Source organism: Aplidium turbinatum, chromosome 13 (genome assembly GCF_918807975.1).
Source record: "Aplidium turbinatum chromosome 13, kaAplTurb1.1, whole genome shotgun sequence".
Classification (NCBI taxonomy): domain Eukaryota; kingdom Metazoa; phylum Chordata; class Ascidiacea; order Aplousobranchia; family Polyclinidae; genus Aplidium; species Aplidium turbinatum.
Genome location: NC_137484.1, coordinates 10,603,142 through 10,623,189, shown reverse-complemented (window position 1 = coordinate 10,623,189; position 20,048 = coordinate 10,603,142). Strand labels below are relative to the sequence as shown.

Sequence of the window (20,048 nt, the reverse complement as noted above, 5' to 3'; positions counted from 1 at the left end):
ATCTGCAATCGTACTGTGCACACTGCCAATCCAGAACATTGTTATTTCGTACCGTGTGCATTTTTTTTACTACGAGGTTGTACGGAATTATGATGTAACAGAGCGTTTTCCTTATCAATGATGTTTACCACTTAGAAGTCAGTGTTACCATTTTAGTCTTTTTAAAACCAAATCTGGTTTATTTTGCAACCGTTTGGTTTATTTTTTTTTCGATTTGGTTTATTCTTTTTTTTTTTTTTTTTTGGTTTATAATTTGTTTTTTTAACATACTTTACGTCAGGTATTCGGTTCGTTGCAGTGATTATTTCACTCGAATAAATTTTTTAGTTTATTTCTGCTTCAATTTGGCTTATTCTGGTCTTTTTTGTTTAGCTTCATGTGTCGTAATGCGATTTATCAGTTATTGTATGTTGGTTTATTTTTTAGTGTATTTCTGCTTCAATTTGGTTTATTCTGGATGCATGTTCATTGCTGTTCTTCCTTTTTCGGCACAACCTAATTCTCATTATTATTTTTCACTCTGAAGTTGAGATTTTTTTCAGTGACGGTCCGTAGCTATATTTAGAGAGTGCTTATCCTGCCTGGTGTGGGATTCTGCTCGTGACAGAAGATAATACTTTTCATTTCGGTAGCTGGCGCTTTAGCATGAGTATCGTACACCGTTTGCAGCTTTAGCATTTCGGTAGCGCATATAACGACGGTTGAAAACAAAAAAGTCGTAAGTGACATTTTGAGAAATTCCAATTTTTGCATTTTCAAAACCAATGCGCTTAGGGCTAGGGCTATCTACTACTATAGTTACAGATATTAATGCTCAAAGTAAAAGCATTAACGAAATTGAAAAAAAGAATAAAAAGGTGTTTTTTGGCCCTTTCCTCCAAAGTGTAAAAATGCACTTACGACTTTTTTGTTTTTGACCGTCGATATATGGTCTCATGACAATAGTCATGCACTGTCCGGAATTTTGCTTTTTCAAATATGGTAACCCTAATATAGAGTAAATATTAAAACATTGAATTTTGTAGTTAAAACGTGTAATTAATTTCATTTGGAAGTAGGCTAACAGTGATTCGAAAATTTCAGAAAAAATGTGATTAAAATTTATATACTGTAATTCAACTTTGAGGCACAGCAAGTTATAAAGTTGCACCGAAACAAGACCACAAATATAGGTCATTTACAGTAGTTCTAACACCAGACGGGAGCCTACATAATCCTTAGGAAAATACTACCGGTACTATAAAGTTTTAGCTCAAATTTAGCCAATAAAATCTGAAGATAAAGAAATTTTGTGATAGAATGGAAGATCGAAAAAACGTCTTTTATCCAATACTCTGAATTAAATTTTCTCAAATTTAAGGCAAGTTTTAACTTATTTTCATCAGCTGTTTTGCGTTTTTTTCAACCACACGAGCCTCATACTTGTAATTTTTTTTCATTTTTATACGCCAGGTGGCCTAAAATTCGGACAAAAGCGATAAATTGGCCTAATTTTATATACCGTGTCCAACGGCTAATAAATCATTCGGACATTTTTTGTGTGCAAACGTTCAATTTTCTGTGATATCAGTAAAGTACTGGACTATAAATAAAACATTTTGCATTATTTGTCCTAGAATGTCTACATTTCAAACTAATTCTGTCCGAATTCCTCCAGGATTTTCTGGCAACTCTGGCAATTGCATCACAAATTTGGTAACAACTAGAACATTACACAACTAAGGCGAAAGAGAAAACTGAAAAAAGAAAACTAATCGGGAAATAGTTAAAACATCGCACTCTCGAGTTTTTTAGCGCTAAAAGTAACTACTTTCAATTCTTTTATTTTCGCAAACCATCATTTTTCCCGATTAGTTTTCTTTTTTTAATTTTCTCTTTCGCCTGAGTTGTGTGATGTTCTAGTTGTTACCCACAAGTTTGCTCTTTTCAGGACAAGAACTGTTGCCAAACTTTTCTTTTTTATTTCGAATTTGTTAAAAAAAATATAATTAAGTTGCCATATTTTTCGAGGTTGTACGAATTTTGTGTTTTTGGATTTGTGTGGGACAAGGTGTTTTTATCTTTTACACTGAAACAAATCAAATCTTTTTGATAGGATACCAGCACAGTACCATGGTGAAAGATGTTATAAGTATATACCGTAGGCTAGGCATTTCATTTTTAAGGTTTTTAAGGTATAAAACTGATGCATATGTTTTAAAAGTTAACAGTGTACGGTAAGTCAGCAAGTGTGAAGTGATAATGTATTAAATCATAGTGGCTACGGTTGCCATATAACAAGCCTCTCAGCTCTTTTTTTTGGCGGCCAAGCATGGCCTACCGAAGCTTCTTCTCGGTGGCCAAAATAAGTGATTTGTTAAAAATTTGTGTTTTAAAAATTTGTTAAGTTTTTGCATTCACTCAGGTAAGAACAAGCAAACAAAGCTCTGAAACATGTTTGCAGTTGTACCGTACCGGTAGGCTGCTTAAATGTGATACCGGTACTTCCCAAGCAGGCGCGGATCTATGGGGGGGCCCGGGCCCCCCCTGAAATTTTGTGAGAAATTGTTGAATGGTTTGATATTCTTCTAAACAGCTGATATTAGTCCCACGGCGGACTTAACTTATCCCGGGGGGGGGGGAGTTATTTTTTGTTATTGATGAACATGGCTGTTTTAATGTCTATTTTATAGCATATTGTATATGTCGTAGTATCTTTGTTCACAGTGGCGTAGCCAGGGGGGGGGGGGGGTGGGGGTTACAACCCCCTTTGGTATGCGTGTGAGGTCACGATATTGAGAATGATGCTTTCAGTCTCTATGTCTCTAAAACAAAGTTTGCCTAATTTTAAGCGAAACTGCATTAAAAGAGCAAGTTTTGCCAATACCAAACATTCAACCATCTCAGCCAGGAATTAGCAACAAGAAAACATAGAGACTTAGCTTTATTACCAAAAAAATGCCGAAGAAAACATGATCTTATCCTTTTGCTATGCCACCGGACAGCACCATTTTACAGGAATATTTATACCCATATTTTTGTTGAAAATGCTCTCAGAATGCACCAAATTCAAAGTAATTTTTCAAAATTTTCTGGGGGAGGCCCCCCAGACCCCCTGCCGCTGGGTGCCGCCTTTGGCAAATACGTCGTCGGGCTTCGCCCGCCTAGTTCGTACCACGTTCCTAGTTCGTACCATGAACAGTTCGTACCGTCAGTTCGTACCTTGAAAAGATCGAGAAAAAAACACAAAAAAAGCCGAAGTCGCTGATCGCAGTTTTCGCAATCGCTTTAAAATTTTCCCCCTGAAAAGATCGAGAGAAAAAATAGCTCAAAACCGAAGTCCGCTGATCGCAGTTTCCGCAAACACTTTTCCGCAGTTTCCGCTAACCCTAACCATAGAGTAACCTATGCTCAAACTCTAACCCTCGCTGATCGCAGTTTCCACAAAATTTTTTTCGCAGTTTCCGTTAACCCTTACCCTAATTTCTAACCATAGAGTAATCTATGCTCTAACCCTAACCCTCGCTGATCGCAGTTTCCACAAACATTTTTCTGCAGTTTCCGCTTTTACCCTAACCATAGAGTAATCTTTGCTCTAACCCTCGCTGATCGCAGTTTCCGCAAACATTTTTTCGCAGTTTCCGCTAACCGCAGTTTCCGCTTACCCTAACTCTAACCATAGAGTAATCTATGCTCTAACCCTAACCCTCGCTGATTGCAGTTTCCACAAACATTTTTCCGCAGTTTCCGCTAACTTTTACCCTAACCATATAGAGTGATCTATTGTGAACCAAACATGCTTGTGAACATGCTTGTGAAGCTTGTGAACCAAACATGGCCTATCAGCACGGTAGTTTCAAAGGCCATTTAACGACTTCTCGGTGGTCATGGACCTCATGGCTACTGGAAGCTTAGAGGCCTGTATGAGATAATCATAGCTTCTGAGTCTTATAGAATCCAGTTACAGTACAGCAACTAAACATATCACACTCCACTAATTCAACATCTTACAAACTGTAATTGGGTAATGTAAAACTTTTTATGTGTTGAATGTAAATACATTATATATACGGTATATACTTTTTGCTTTTTTTAAGTTATTAAACCTCTACTTTTAAATATGCTATTTTCTATTTGGAAATTTCTATACCATGCTGTGTTATCTAATAAGGTGCAAAGCTAACATTTTAAAGTCAACCAATCCTCTTCACTTTTTCAAATCATATTGATTGATTGATTTCATCTTTATCCTCAGATTGGGAAAGCTTCTTTGAGAGCTTAATCCTGGCAGTTTTGCATACTTGCTGAAGCACTGACACAGGCCTGGTTACCGAGATTGACAGAGTGGTGTTTTGAATTGTTGAAGTGTTGTTGCTGGGGAATTATTCCATCGACTTGGCTAGGTGTCGCTGAATGGAGAGCAGTCTCAAAATGCCTTGCTCAAGCACTCACATCTCAAGAACCAAATCTTGCTTGATCTTGAGTCGGGCGCATATCCACTGAGCTAACAGGGCTGGCCTACTATTTGATACTATTCCCCTTCATTTTAGATTGTCATTATCTTTATGTAGAAATTTTAGCAGGTGATTATTAATTAGTAGAATGGATTCTGTTTTAAATGACAGTGACGAGCTCTTTCAAGACAGCTATGAGCAACAAGAAGATGATGAAGGAAATGAGATCGTTTATGAACAAACTGCTGCTGGGGAAAATGAAGTTATGAATGATGATGGTTCTGGAATGGAACAGGAAGAACAATTTGTTGAAGAAGATGTTGAAGCCAGTGAAGAACAAATTTCGTTTGAGCATCCAATGGATAACCATGAAGAACAGTCTGAGAAAGTTGCCGAAGATGAAGATATTGTTCAGGAAGATAATGATGAGCAGGATGTAGATCAAAACGACCTTGAACAACAAAGTGAAGAAATTTTATATGAAGATCAACAAGAAGAAATAAATGACGAGGAAGTTGAGCATTATCCAGAGCAAACTTCAGATGATGAAAATTTTGTTGCTTACAAAGAAGAAGATGGTAGTGTTGGTGAAGAGTCACAAGAAGAGAATACAGTAGACCAGGAGGGTGATGTTGAAGATGTACATAAAAATGAAGTAGATACTGAAGAGCTTCATGATGCAAGCTTTGAAGAAATCCAATATGATAATGCTGAAGAAGAAGTTATAGAAGATGAACATGAAGCCACATATGGTAATTGTTGAAATCCATCTTTTTTGCATTAGAATAAACACAATATATATATATATAACTAATAACTCACAAAGCTTTGTTTAAAACAAATTTTAAGCTTTGTTTTCATTGGACTCGTTAACAATGCATATACATTTATTTACACAATCCTATTTGAAATTTGAATAAGAACCTTTTGAGGGTCCCACGAATTACCCATAAGCCCCATAAGTACCCATAAGCACCATAAGTCGCGTCGAATTACCCATAAGTCGCGTCGAATTACCCATAAGCCCCATAAGTCGCGTCAAATTACCCATAAGCCCCATAAGTAGCGTCGAATTACCCATAAGCCCCATAAGTCACGTCGAATTACCCATAAGCCCCATAAGTCGCGTCGAATTACCCATAAGCCCCGTAAGTCGCGTCGAATTACCCATAAGCCCCGTAAGTCGCGTCGAATTACCCGTAAGCCCCATAAGTCGCGTCGAATTACCCATAGGCACCATAAGTAGCATTGAATTACATAGAAGTAACGTCGAATTACCCATAAGCCTGTATAGTGTAGAGTGTAGTCTATAGCCGTCTAGAAGCCTAGTAGTCGGCTGCATAGCCGAGTGGTGAGGAGCACGGGCTGGGCGTTCCAAAATATAGTTCGACACCGCTCAAGAGCAGGACACTTGAAGGCATGCCTAAAGGTGGACACGAAGATTGGCTTCGTTGCCTTCCCGTCCGCTTATGTGTAATCTGCAGTTTGCTGCAGCAGATGGAGTGTTTTGTCCGATAAAACACCTTAACATTGGGCAATTTTCCCTATGAACCAGGTGACTGCAGCATAGCAATCGTTCTCGCACTCAGCTAGAGACTTAATTCTTGTTTTGAACTTGATAATTAAAGAAAAAAAGAATAATGGCAAGGGTGGGAATCAAACCCGTGTCACCAAATTCAATAGCCTTTGCCTTAACCACTCAGCCACGCAAGAGCTCGTGAAATCTTCGCTTAATTTGGTTTATATGGGTAATGTTTCGAGAACGTTCACAATATTATCAGTTTAGTTTGTTTTTATTTCTAACCATCACAACGAAAAAACAATATACGACAAACTTAGCAGAGGTCTATAAAGGGTAGAAGCGACAAAACGCGGACGTTATAACGTGCATGATACCAAAGCAGGACAATCAGTTTAAGTGACACGATCGCAAGTCGCAACAGCGACTTGCAGATTACATATACGCTGACATGAAGGCGTAAGTAATTCCACGTTGCTTATGGGTAATTCGACGCGACTTATGGGTAATTCGACGCGAGTCGAATTACCCATAAGCCCCATAAGTCGCGTCGAATTACCCATAAGCCCCGTAAGTTGCGTCGAATTACCCAAATGCCCCATAAGTCGCGTCGAATTACCCATAAGCAACGTGGAATTACTTACGCCTCATGTCAGCGTATATGTAATCTGCAGGCTTTGGTATCGTGCACGTTATAACGTCCGCGTTTTGTCGCTTCTACCTTTTATAGATCTGTGCTAAGTTTGTCGTGTATTGTTTTTTCGTTGTGATGGTCAGAAATAAAAACAAACTAAACTGATAATATTGTGAGCGTTCTCGAAACATTACCCATATAAACAAATTAAGCGAAAATTTTAAGAGCGCCTGCGTGACTGAGTGGTTAAGGCAAAGGCTATTGAATTTGGTGACACGGTTTGATTCCCACCCTTGCCATTATTCTTTTTTTTCTTTAATTATCAAGTTCAAAGCAAGAATTAAGTCTCTAGCTGAGTGCGAGAACGATTGCTATGCTGCAGTCACCTGGTTCATAGGGAAAATTGCCCAATGTCAAGGTGTTTTATCGGACAAAACACTCCATCTGCTGCAGCAAACTGCAGATTACACATAAGCGGACGGGATGGCAACGAAGCCAATCTTTGTGTCCACCTTTAGGCATGCCTTCAAGTGTCCTGCTCTTGAGCGGTGTCGAACTATATTTTGGAACGCCCAGCCCGTGCTCCTCACCACTCGGCTATGCAGCCGACTACTAGGCTTCTAGACGGCTATAGACTACACTCTACACTATACAGGCTTATGGGTAATTCGACGTTACTTCTATGTAATTCAATGCTACTTATGGTGCCTATGGGTAATTCGACGCGACTTATGGGGCTTACGGGTAATTCGACGCGACTTACGGGGCTTATGGGTAATTCGACGCGACTTATGGGGCTTATGGGTAATTCGACGCGACTTATGGGGCGTATGGGTAATTCGACGCGACTTATGGGTACTTATGGGTAATTCGACGCGACTTATGGGGCTTATGGGTACTTATGGTGCTTATGGGTACTTATGGGTAATTCGTGGGACCGCCTTTTGAGGATCTCAATGAATGCAAAACAAGCTGTTGAGATTTTTAGAAGAGTTGCAACTATAGTTACTTTATGTACGATTGTACGTATATACAGAGATGGGCGTGATCTTGATCTTGAAGATCACAAGTGATCTTGAAGATCAAGATCGTGGTCTTGATCTTGATCTTCAAGATCACTTTTTTTTTGGTGATCTTGATCTTGAAGAACAATAAGATCAAGATCACTTTAAAATTGAATTTTACTTCCTAAATAGAGGCATTTTTTTAGAACTCGTACTGTACAAAGCAGTTAGTGGCAACTACTAACATTAAGCCACTGTTAATATGATATGTGTCCAACAAAAGACGATTTAAAGTCACCGTCTAATCTGGTCAGTGTTGCCATTTCAAAATTTAAAAAGTTTTCTGTGTTGATCGTAATAAAGAAGTCAACTACCGTGTACTTTATGTTGACGTGTAATAAAAAATGATTTAACTTTGTTCACAATTTCCATGTGTAAATTTAAAAAAAATATTTTCTTTCTTTGACCCAATTTTAGATGTTTCAAAACTCTAGAATGGCGGCGTTAAAAAATCTGGACTCTAGGACGCCGACTTTGGTCATGTAAAGTGGTTTATTGCAGCAAATCAACCAGACCAAGACTTGTTTAGCCAGTTTAGGGTCTGAGTATGGAGCGGTTTGTCTGATCGCAGGCCTCTGAACTTTTTTGATAGCAGACAACAGCATCAAGGTTGCCAGATAGGTAAATGGTGCAATAAACATTGACATAATACAGTGAAAGTTAAAACTGCTTAGTGACTCGAATAAAAACTCCCACATGAACCAGACAAAAATTTGGTAAAAAATGATGCAGTTCAAAGTTTATTTTTATTTATTTATTATAAATAAAACGTATAAAACTAATTGCAAATTTTGCGACTTTTTCAGAACTACTGTAATTAACCTCCGCCTTGGGTGTGACGTTGCGATTCTACGCAAACTACATCAACAATTGATAGGCCTAATAGCAACAGTCACTAACTTATCACAATTCTTAGGCCAGCGATCGAGTAGTTAAAAGTAAAAGTTAGCAATACCAACTATATACCTTTACCCAGGTTGCATATAGTAATTATTTTTTGCAACATCACTGAACAAAAACTTCATTTTTTTTTCAAGTATACAAAAAGTGATCTTGAAAGTGATCTTGATCTTCAAGATCACGATCTTGATTTTCAAGATCACATAGTTTGGTGATCTTGATCTTCAAGATCACCTATTCTTGGTGATCTTGATCTTCAAGATCACCAATACTGGTGATCTTGCCCATCTCTGCGTATATATATGTCATATATTTAACTGCAGACAAAGACGCCACTGTTTTGACCTTAAAGTCGTCTCACATAGATATATATGCTTTTTTATGATATATGTATATAAATAATACAGTAGCCTAGATAACTTAATAACTTAATTAATTGAAATAAAATATTTGGTTGTCAATCTTACTTTAGTTATCTTGAACTCATAAAAGTCAATTTAGATAAAACTTTGCAAAATATCTGTACAGACATTAATTCTAGTGTAGTCATCTTCATCATCCAAATTTGGTTGTGTCCCCATCCCCAGGGCAGAATGGCCCGTTTCGGTGAGTCCGATTTGGTGAGTCCGATCCCTATTCGGTGATTTTTTTCAATTTTTTTTTTTACATTATTGGGTACCGTAGCCTAATTATCATTGCTGTTTTAGGGTTAGAGGTTAGGAACTCACCGAATCGGACTCACCGAATAGTAGCAGACCCTCCACAGGGTGACCGATTCTTTTCTTGCAACAATTGCCTTCACTTTTATTTTCCATCTCATTCTATCCATCGCATCGTTTTCCTCCAGTCTGACTTTATCTGCCTCATTCTTCACCTGTTCCTTCCATGTTGTTTTTGGTTGTCCCCGTTTCCTCTTTCCATCAACCTTCAAAGTCAATGTCTTTCGAAGAAAACTTCCTTCCTCCCTCCTTAGTAAATTTCCATTTCATCTTACTTCATTTGCCTTTACAAGTTGTTCAATAGTCTCCCTCATCTCTGGCATATCCATCTGTTCTTCAGTTTTGTTCTCCCTCCTGTTTTTTTCCCCACACATTGCTGTCACCATTGCCCTTTCTGTTCTCAGAATTGCAAATTCACTCTCTCTTAGCACCCATGTCTCGCTGCCATACAATATTGCAAGCGCACATAACTCCAATATGCTTTTCCCTTTATTTTTAACGAATTTTTTTTTCCATATGGAGTATATAATGGAGATTCTAAATGATAATTTTCAATAAATTTCAAATGACAATACCACAACGAACTCGCAGCATCAGGCTAAAACAAGTCGTTACCATCTACAATCTACATTGTGAAGTAAGCAACGCTCAGTCGATCATGCTGCTAAAAGCGAAACTCAATTATTGCATAGCTAATCTTTGCTTTCCCCTTCAAGCATTTCATTAAGTGTTGTACCAAGATACAGTGGTGTATATGCTTTCGATAGGTTGCAAAATAAGGTTTTCCAAGCATCATTGAGATATTATCACCAGTCACCACTCATTCACACTGCCAACACCATTGCTCGTAATTTACAAGATGTGCTCGAATAGGCTACAATACTTGTCTATCATGAATGTGCGCATAACAAGTATGACATATATAAACAATGATTACTATTAATACTACAAAAATTGCTCAATGCCAAGCAAAATTTCAAGCAGAGCGAATTACATCAAATATAGTTATTCTCTAAAACCTCTATGTTTGCTTAGATCCCAAGGACAATGTTCAACAACATAAAGCAGTTGATAATGAAGATATTGATGACCCTGAAAATATACATTATGATCAAGAAGAGTCTTATCCAACTGTTGGAGATACCTCAGAAGAAATGTAAGTTTAGTTAGGATCTAGAGCTTTGAGATCATAGGCGCCGACTCCGGGGGGGCCCCCCTGTGAATTTAGCTCGGGGTGGCTGCCCCCCCACAAATTATTTTTTAAAAAATCCTAAAGCAAATGTTTCTAAGTTCAAATTTGCGTTAGTTTGACCTTCATTGCAGATCGATCTCAATTAAAAGATCTACTTGTTGCAACAAGAGCGCTGATCCTAAGATAACAAAAGAAACAGAAGTACGGTAGCTGATAAACGCCAGCATGGTGCCGTTGAAGCATTGTAACAATGATTGAAAAACGTTTTTCTTGATTTCTTCTGCTTTGTTTTTCTTGGGAGTGTCAATAACGAGGTGCAGTTAGCTCAGTTTAGTATCTACGCGTATTAAGAGCTAAAGTTCAAAGTGACTAGCATATAATTCGAAGTAGCCTACAGGCCTCGAAATTCGTTTTTGTTGACGGCGGACAAACGTGTCCGCCGTCCGGTCTGAGCAGCTATCTCGGCGGACAAATCAGGTCTCACGGCGGACACACCAGTTTTAGCCGTCGATCGTCATGCTTAATCACTTTATATTGATAAATCTTCGCCATTTCAGAACTATTTATAACTACGGTTTTTGAAGGCTTTTTAAAAAATCAGTAAAGTCACTCTGAAAGGCTTTCATCAGACCAACGACTTGCGCTTGAAGAGTCAAAGCGCCGTGTAGCTGGTCAATACGTCACATAACTGATTAACTTCCCCCGAACGAGGTCGTATGGCTCATTGCGTCACAATACTCTGGGCAGGAGTCGGAAAATTTCTACAATGATGCTACTATTTTCTGCTGTGCAAAGTTTCACAGGCTTTTTCCTTTAAGTTTATTTTTGCGTGTCATGTGAGCGAAAGTGAATTTTTCTTGGGTCTTTTCTTTCTTACTGTAATACCAAAACTTAACAAATTTTGTTGCATCTTGCTGGAATAGCCTACTCGTATAATCTAATTTAGTAACCAACCTTGCCGTATCATTATTACTCGGAGATCAAAGCCAGATATTGTGACGTAAAACTTGAACTAAATTGCGCGAGATTAGTGTAGAAGTACCTGTACTCCTATCGATTCTTAGCGAAGAATTCACCTTTGTTACGCTGATTCAATGTCATCAATCCTTGAAGCAACGCAAAAATCGAAAGTTTTCCTCCTTGAATGAAAGCTAAGGGATACAGTATTCACATTTTCTAGATGCGCTCTAGAATGCGCTGGAAAATATATTATTGCAAATTGCAATAATTGTTCGTGCTATGCAATGACGATTTGTATCGCTATTTCTCGGCGGACAAATATGACCGATCTAGATGGTACTTCCCGCGGACATCACATGCTGTGACGGCGGACATATCCGCCGTGAATTTCGAGGCCTGAGCCTACATTATAAAGCTTGGCGATATACAATGGCAGATAGACGCAAACAAACATCAATGCTGACAAACAAACATCAGCATTTTGAATGTAAGCAATCAGTCGGCTAGAAAGTTTGCCCCCCCGGCAATTTTCAAAACCCGGCGCCTATGTTTGAGATATATAACAGCTGCGTGAATATGCTGAAAGCAATGGTGACTTTATAATTTTTTTTGACTCTTAAATTCAAATTTTGACTTCTTATATGCTGAAAATAGCAAAATTTGGTATATGCCCGACTGCCCGTATCTCGAAAACTTGATGTGATAGAGAAAAGTCTGATTGCAGACTTAATATCAGTGGCCCAAATTCAGCTAATTGTACTTATTTTGAGGTTTCGTATAAAAAATGTTTGTATGACAGTGTGATCAAAGCATTTAAATATTTTTTATTGAATATCATTAGCAATTATGTTGCGTAAAGTTGTTACTGTACAGAAATGTTCACATGAGCAACTACAGCATTTTTTCATCCTCAGAATCTCCCATGATGATGCGGCTGATGAAAATTTTCATGATTCTGAAGAGAACAAATCACCTGCGGAGGATGACGATTATGAAGATGTAGTAGAGGTTGAAGAAGATCAACCGGACGAAGAAGGGGAAGACGAAAATGTAGCACAACATGAATCTGATAGTGAGAACGAGGTAGATGAGGAGGAAGCAATTGAAGAGGACACCAAACTTGATCATATGTCGGACTACGACCTTAGAGGTACCGAGGCATAATTATTTTAGATACTTTTGTTACTATAAGGAATGTCATATGAGCTGAATCAATTTTAAGTTAACCGAATACTTTCCAATAGACTTTCGTTCATGTGCAATTTTACTTACAATTCATTTTTTTTGCAAACTTTACAGATTCGGACGAAGAGGATGATGAGCTCTATAAGAAGGACAATGGTAAATATTAGTTTGGTGTTTATGAAAACGTCGAGCAATAGCAATTTAAATTTGTCAATTTTGGTCGATTATGGTCGAAATTCAATCGAAAATTAGCATTTCGTCATGGACATCTAGCCTATATGCCTAAAGCAAGAACGCACCGTCCGCACATGTAGCTCAGAGAGTATGATCGAAATTGCATCAACCTGCTTTCATTATTACTACCGTATCTCACCTTGTGCGTACAGGTTACTCTATATGTTGCTTGGTTCCGTTTTTTGAAAACATTGAACGTCTGAATATTCACTCCACTACCTAAAAAGTATCTTTTCTTCACCATCTTTTCTTCTCTCTTAACTGCACTGCTGTTTGATTCTGCAGCGTTTATATTAGTTTCATTTCCTTACAGTAATTCAGTCGTTGCTCTAATTTTTTCTCCATAACTGCTTTAGAGAAACCAAGCGACGAAGCTGCTGCTCGAATACTTGACTCGGACAGTGATGAAGACAAAGAAAAGGGTGAGATGCATATTATATTTGAGTTGTGACCAACAGGGTTTTTATGAAGTTGAGCGTCTGCATTAAAGCCCATGATAAGTTTACGAGGTTTGGATTTTAGAACAAATTTTTGCTTTCTGGACAGAAGTGTTATGGATTTAGCTGCGTACTTCAAGCCTTAATACGTCTGGCTGTAAGCACAGAAGAATATCTTATTTTTATGGGCTCCAAGCTTCTTATGATTAAAAAATTGCATTTGCGGATGGGTGAGCAAGAAATTCAATTTCTGTGTCCTGTGATCTTTCAGAGGGCGTGGGCGATCTCATCGCTGACATTTTTGGGAAGAGTGATGATGAAGATGAAGAGTTTACTGGTTTTGGTGAAGAGGAGTCAAGTGCCATGAAAAAGAACAAATCACTTGGTGCTGTCATCTCTTCATCGGACGAGGAGGACGATGGTGAGTAAAGATGCTCTGAACGTAACAATACGGTAACAGTTTATAAACAGAACGTTTTGCTTTGTGTTTTTAAAAAATGTACTTTTTTCTAAAAAAAAATTAGTATTTTGGTTTGTCTCATCGTACTCTTTCTACCGCCATGCTTTAAGTCTGAAAAAAAGTTTGAAACGATAAAATGGCGTCAACGCAAATACACAAGGGTGGGACAAACTTCGAACGGATATGCGCTGGAAAAGTTTTTATTGATATACCAGTTCATCTTTTTTCTGAGTTTGTAAAACAAAGATCTAAAGTTGGTCAGCATTACATTCCGCCACGGTTTTGTTATGATGGATGTGGTCAATCAGTTTATTTGTGACAGATGTTTCATCCAAGAAGCCAACCTCCTCCCGGCAAGAGGACTCCTCTTCAGATGAAGGAGTAAGGGACGGAGATAAAGGATCTGGTGGAATGGTTTATGATTTTGACGTTATGCTCCAAAGGAAGAAAGACGAAAGGTAAGAAAGAATTCATATCACATCATCTAGCGTTTCTTCCTATCAACCGGTGAAGTCGAAGGGGGTACCCTTCACCAATTTTTACTGAAATGCTACTAGATAGCAGCTAGTCTTTGGTCTCATCATCACAGACCAGCAGACCTTCCACTTCATTTGGAGGATGCAGGATGGTGCAACCGTGGATGACGTGGTTTGTTCCTCAGCACCGCGTCATCTTGTGCTGAGAACAAAAGGCTAAGTAATACTAGGGGTGTTCAATTTCGATTTTCGATTCGATTTCGATTATGGTGATATTCGAAATTCGTTATTCAAGTCGGACATATTCGAAATTATAGCCGCCCTTTCGGCTGAACGCGGTTGAAAGTAACGCGAGTGGCGCGAAATCTGTCTTGTCTCATTTTGCAAGCGAAAAAAGACTTCGACGCATGCGCATCGTCGATCACGTGACTATCACACGCTCTCGCGGGTCCAACGGCCAGTCCTGCACCAGGGATGCCAGGTTGGCATTTTTATTGCCAAATTTCTCAAGAATAAAGATAGCTAGGTTGTGCAATAGCAGAAAGTGTAGGCTGAGCTTTGTCGCAGTTTTATCCATTTTTTACCGAATCCATAGGCGCCTAAGCCGTGGGGGCAGAGCCGTAGCCAGACCGCAGAGCAAGGGGTAGCCAGACCGCAGAGCAAGGGGGACAACTTTTTTAGGGGGGGGGCCGAACAAATTTAAATATGCAAAATCATTATAATTGTAACTTTTGCCCGAGAATATTGAGATTATGCCAAGGGAGGAGAAATTTTTTTCAGGGGGGGCAAGGCCCCCCTGAAAAAAAGTAGCCCCCCCTGCTCTGCGGTCTGGCTACCCCGGCTGGCTACGGGCCTGCGCATATTTCTGTGTGTGGGCAACTTTTTATGCTGTATTGATACATAAAACAATAGATGAACTAGCGATCGGCAGCAGGAAAACATTTTTTGAATGCAAACCGCAACAGCTTCGCTATAAATAATCACTAGAACGAGTTGCGATGCTACAATTCAACACCAGACAACAAAATCTGTCATTTTTACATTGATTTAATGTCTGCAGACGTTGAATCAATGTAAAAATGACTAATTTTGCTTCCTGGGACATAGCAAAAATCTACCATTTTGCGTCGATTCAATGTCATCAGATGTCGAATGCACCCCAAAACAACATAATTTGCTTACGTAGACGGAGCGTGCGTTTAGCTTGATGCGCTTGCAAACATACTCGATGTCGCTTTCGAGTCGAAACCTCTGTATTCTGCAGTGAAATGTCGCGGCAGTGAATCGCTTGCTGTGAAAATGAACTTGAAGTGTTTGGGATCCCAGCAACCTCGGCTCCAGCGGAGCGATCGTTTTCAAAAGCTGGCCTGATCGTCACGAAGTTGAGATCCCGACTGACGGGTGACCATGTCGATCAGCTTGTGTTCATAAACACCAACATGGGCCTGGAGCTGTAGACGTTATTTTGTGTTATTTTTTCGCAAATTTTCATGGCTTTTTTTCGCGTTTTCTAGCAAATTTTCATGTCGTTTCTTTCAATAAAATCACATTTTGCAGTTTGGTGAATAGTTGTGATATTCGAAATCGAAATTCGGAAATCGAAAATAAATTGAATTTCGAATATTCAAATAATCGAAATTGAACACCCCTAAGTAATACACAAATTTTTATTGTTGCTAAAACATATATGTTTGTGTAACTGCAATAACAAATTATGATTACTCTTCAAGGAAGGGGCGAAGACGAAAAGACGGAGGAACTTTTATTTCTGATGCGGATGACATCATCAACGCCATGCTCACGAAGATGAGGGAAGCAGCAGTTGCCGACAGAGAGGCCAACGAAATGAAGAAGCCAGCATTGAACAAATTGAAAATGCTTCCCACTGTTGTTCGGCATCTTAAGAAACAGGTCGAGAATTTGGCAAGAGAGTTTTTTCTTTACTTAAAAATGGTTACTTTAGATTTAGTTTACGCATCTTTTATGCGTAGACTAAGTCAATTTAACTTCTGTTACTTTTCATATCTTGCTTATCTCTGCACGAAAAGCAGATATCATATTTTGCTTTCTTGTACTATGAACAGCTCTGTTAGTTTGTGGTGACACCTAATTGCTGGGAGTTGTTCTCAACTAAAAGTGAGCTGGGCTGTGAGGTTTCATAACATCGGTTGCGTAAACACCGGCTCGACACCTGTCGTGAACGGCTTTGAGTGTGTACTCAATGACATGCTTGGAGGTAAACATGAAGATCAGCTTCCTTGCCTTCCTGTTCACTTTGCAAGAATTTTCAACTGCTGGGCCTGGGAAGTACTCATAGCAATTAGATTGGAGACTTTTTTACTTCACTCTCTGTCTTTTAATGCACGTTCTATTTCGTTCAGGATTTAAAAGAAGCCTTTGTCGACATGGGGATGATTGCAGCCATTGCTGATTGGCTGACACTCCTGCCTGACCGCAGTCTCCCACACATCAGCATAAGAGCCGAACTCTTGGGGGTGCTGCACGACCTGCCTACCATCAGCTCGGTATGAATCTATTTTCCCATACTTATCATGCGTAGATATGATGTTGTATTACGTAACGTTTCTGCGCCAAAGGCGTGTTTAAAAAGCAACAATCATGTAAGAATTCACTCTCTGCTCACTAATGTGGATGTTTTAGACCGGACGAGTGTTGCAGTTAACGATCTTGTAGCCAGAGGAAATATTTTTATGAATAAACATTTTTCTAACAAAAGCGTCTTGTTTTTTGAACTTTTCTCAAGGGGCAAATCAATAGTTTTTTTTCTCCTAAAGTCTAAACATTAAAATCATTTGGCTAGGCTATCACTCACAAAAGTATTTCGATAAAATTTTATCTTGCAGAACCGGTTTTCATCCATTAGGACTCATTAGTGCAACTAGAATCCAGTTGTTCCCAACCTGGGGGTTGCGACCCCCAAAGGGGTGACGATCATCGATATTGATCTTGCTGTTTAGAAAAAAATAGTTGGTCGGGGAGGGTGTCGCAAGATATTTAAAATCAACATAAGAGGTCAGCATTCAAAAAATGTTGGGAGCCACTAAACTAGATCGAAACGAACAAAAAAAAATGTTAAATTGATAAAAGTTAATAGTTGATTTTTCTCAAGCGACGTTTCTTTTGAAGCGCATTTTGAATGTTTTTTTTCTCTACAGGAAACTCTGAAGTCCAGCGGCATCGGTCGAGCCATCATGGTTCTTTTCAAACATCCACGAGAGATACGAAAGCATAAAGAGTCTGCCGGCCGCCTCATCAATAAGTGGTCGCGGCCGATTTTCGGCCTGAACGAAAACTTTAAAAGCATGTCTCGTGGTGGTGAGTGGACTCTGCTCATTGCTTGACGTGTTTCAATTTGATTTTGTATCCACAGGTGTTTGGTAAATTTTTGATTTTTTTACATTTAAATTTTGTGATATTTTTGCTTTAAACAGAGGATTGTGAGTTGTAACGTCGGTGGCGACACCGGAGGTGCTTTTGTGCAAACAGAGAGTGATAAATCGCTTCATTGTCTTTTCAGTTATGTAAAAAAGATGAAAATTCCAATTGGATAAGTATCACAACGACATATCAGTTTTATACCACAGCAGTCACAGATTGAACTAAATTCCATTCAATCCAATCAACAACAAGAAAGTCTAATTTTTTTCCATTATCTTTTTATAACAGAAAGAGAACAGCGTGATCTTGACCAGATGCCGCAATCGAAGCGCCGCAAACTGAGCTCCGGTCGAAGCGACGCCGAGAAAAGCGGTGAAGCTGCGCCGGAACCCGGGCAGCTGAGGCCCGGGGAACGTGGTTTTGTAATGCGGGCTCGAGTCCCAATGCCTTCCAACAAAGACTATGTCGTCCGGCCCAAGTGGAACGTCGAGGAAGAAGATGAAGAGCGTCCGACAGGCTTCAAGAGAGGAAAGCAAAAGAAAGACGAACGACTGGAGAAACACATCAAAACATTTGCTGACAGGCGCAAAAACTTGAAAATGCAGCGTGCTGTCGGAATAAGCATCGAAGGCAACAAGATGCCATTGACTTAACTTTAACTTTTGTTATTTTTACCTGTAACCAGTCTTGTCTTGCAGTGTTGCCCTATAGAAGCTACAATGTCATACACTTCCAAGTGCACGTCATCGCCGAGGGTACAAGTACACGTTCAGTAGTGATCAATGTGGTCAATGCTTCTGTTTTGTTTTTTTGCTGGTACACTCATCAGAGCTACCGAAGTAAAAAAGTTTAACTTTTAATCTTTGGCTCTTCACTTTTCGATGCATTCTACAGCGTTGTGGAGTTGTGATGCGTCGTCTCTTTTTGCGCATTCAGACTTTTTTTGTTTACGCCTTTCACATTATACTATGTGACACTTTAATGTTCTTATCAGCAACTCAAGACCAATACGGGTTTTTTTATTGATCAAAATCTAACTTCGTCAGATCGATGCAGCATTGGCAGATTATAAAAGCCTTGTTATGATGGAAAACTTGTCGAACATTTGACAGTTGTATGCGCATTGCACACACAAATCATACTTTGTACTGGTTCTCTGTGCAATACACTTAAAGCGCTCTTTAAAAGTATGCCGGATTTTGTCTCGGTGGTACTGAAAAATTCAATTTCAGAAACCATAGATAAACTGTATTTTCACTTTTTTACAGAAGGAGCAAAGAGGCCGCACTCAGTGGAGCACCATGCCTAGTCCAGCCAACAAAAAAGCGACTTTTTTTTTGGCTGAATCTGCATAAGGTCAATGGTTAGTGCAAAGTGTCATGCTCAAGGTCAGACAGGGAATCATTATGAGATTATGCGACTCCAAACCTAATGCGCTACCACTGCGCCACTCTGATACAATGCGCTCCCACGAACAACGAGTACAAGCGTTTACTCAATGTAAAGATGGTGGATTTTGCTAGCTGGAAGCATCATCTTCCAGATTTCAGTAAAATCTCGCCAGTTTTGTTGCTTTGCATTATCGCGACGTGATGTTGATCTACGGTCTAACTTTATCCAGAGACTTTCTACCTTTGACTGATCGATCAGTTTGATTATTTGCATTTTTAGACTGTTTTTTTGCAAACTGTAACATAATGTTGATTAATTATGCGTTTATGCAGCATCAAACGATGGGATTAAACTTGACTTTCAGCCGAAACGTTCTGCTGTACATTTGCACATAAATTTTTAAGCTCAAAGAATTCAGTGCCACATCACAAGGCAACGTACAAACTACGTTTTTATAACTTTAGCCAGTAAATGTCGGTTGGAGCCAGCACTGCCTAAGATTGTCGTCGTTTTGGGCAACTAATTTCTCCACGTTCATGCCATGGTGACAATTGCATTATCTTCAAGTGTATTTTTTTTGATTAAATCGATTGCGGTTACACTTGTTGTGGAGTTGGAAAAGCTTCGTTAAGTGTCATTTGCCCGGCCAACAAAACAGTCTTTTTTACATTGGTTCAACGTCTGCAATGACTGATTTGTTGGGTGGATAACTGGGTATGTTCAGTACTTAGTAGCTAAAGTTTTATTACAAGAAACGCTGTTTCGGCCACTTGACGTTGCCAATTGCAGCCAAATAGTAAGCTGTCCTAGAATTGTGCTGCAAAAGTGAGAATAGAACTATTCGGTTTTGTGCAAAGCCAGGTGTTTAGCCAAAATGTAAAAATTGCAGCTCTTGCTAGCTGGAATAGGTGGTGAAGTTTGCTACTTTTCGTCGTCGCTGTTAAATAAAACGTATTGTTCCCAGCGCTGTCCACATAAGAAATATTACAAATATGGATCGTCGCTACAGATTAAAGTTTTTGCTTCCACATCATTCTTCATTCT

The 20,048-nt window shown here is 39.1% G+C and overlaps 1 protein-coding gene across 1 annotated transcript; it reads left to right on the top strand.

Annotated features, from left to right (window-relative positions):
- The first annotated feature begins 4,537 nt into the window (after positions 1-4,537).
- On the top strand, positions 4,538-19,846 carry LOC145781994 (uncharacterized). The gene is made up of 11 exons (XM_082593716.1): positions 4,538-5,185; positions 10,305-10,425; positions 12,336-12,571; positions 12,721-12,762; positions 13,197-13,262; positions 13,549-13,698; positions 14,060-14,195; positions 15,944-16,124; positions 16,595-16,738; positions 17,390-17,549; positions 17,901-19,846. The coding sequence occupies exons 1-11, from the start codon at positions 4,582-4,584 to the stop codon at positions 18,263-18,265; spliced, it is 2,205 nt and encodes a 734-aa protein (XP_082449842.1). The 5' UTR covers positions 4,538-4,581; the 3' UTR covers positions 18,266-19,846.
- The last annotated feature ends 202 nt before the right edge of the window (positions 19,847-20,048 follow it).

Coding starts and splice junctions, on each gene's coding strand:
- LOC145781994 (XM_082593716.1), top strand. CDS start 4,582: ATGGATTCTGTTTTAAATGACAGTGACGAGCTCTTTCAAGACAGCTAT. Junction 16,125..16,594: donor TTCGGCATCTTAAGAAACAG/GTCGAGAATTTG, acceptor TATTTCGTTCAG/GATTTAAAAGAAGCCTTTGT. Junction 17,550..17,900: donor TAAAAGCATGTCTCGTGGTG/GTGAGTGGACTC, acceptor TTTTTATAACAG/AAAGAGAACAGCGTGATCTT.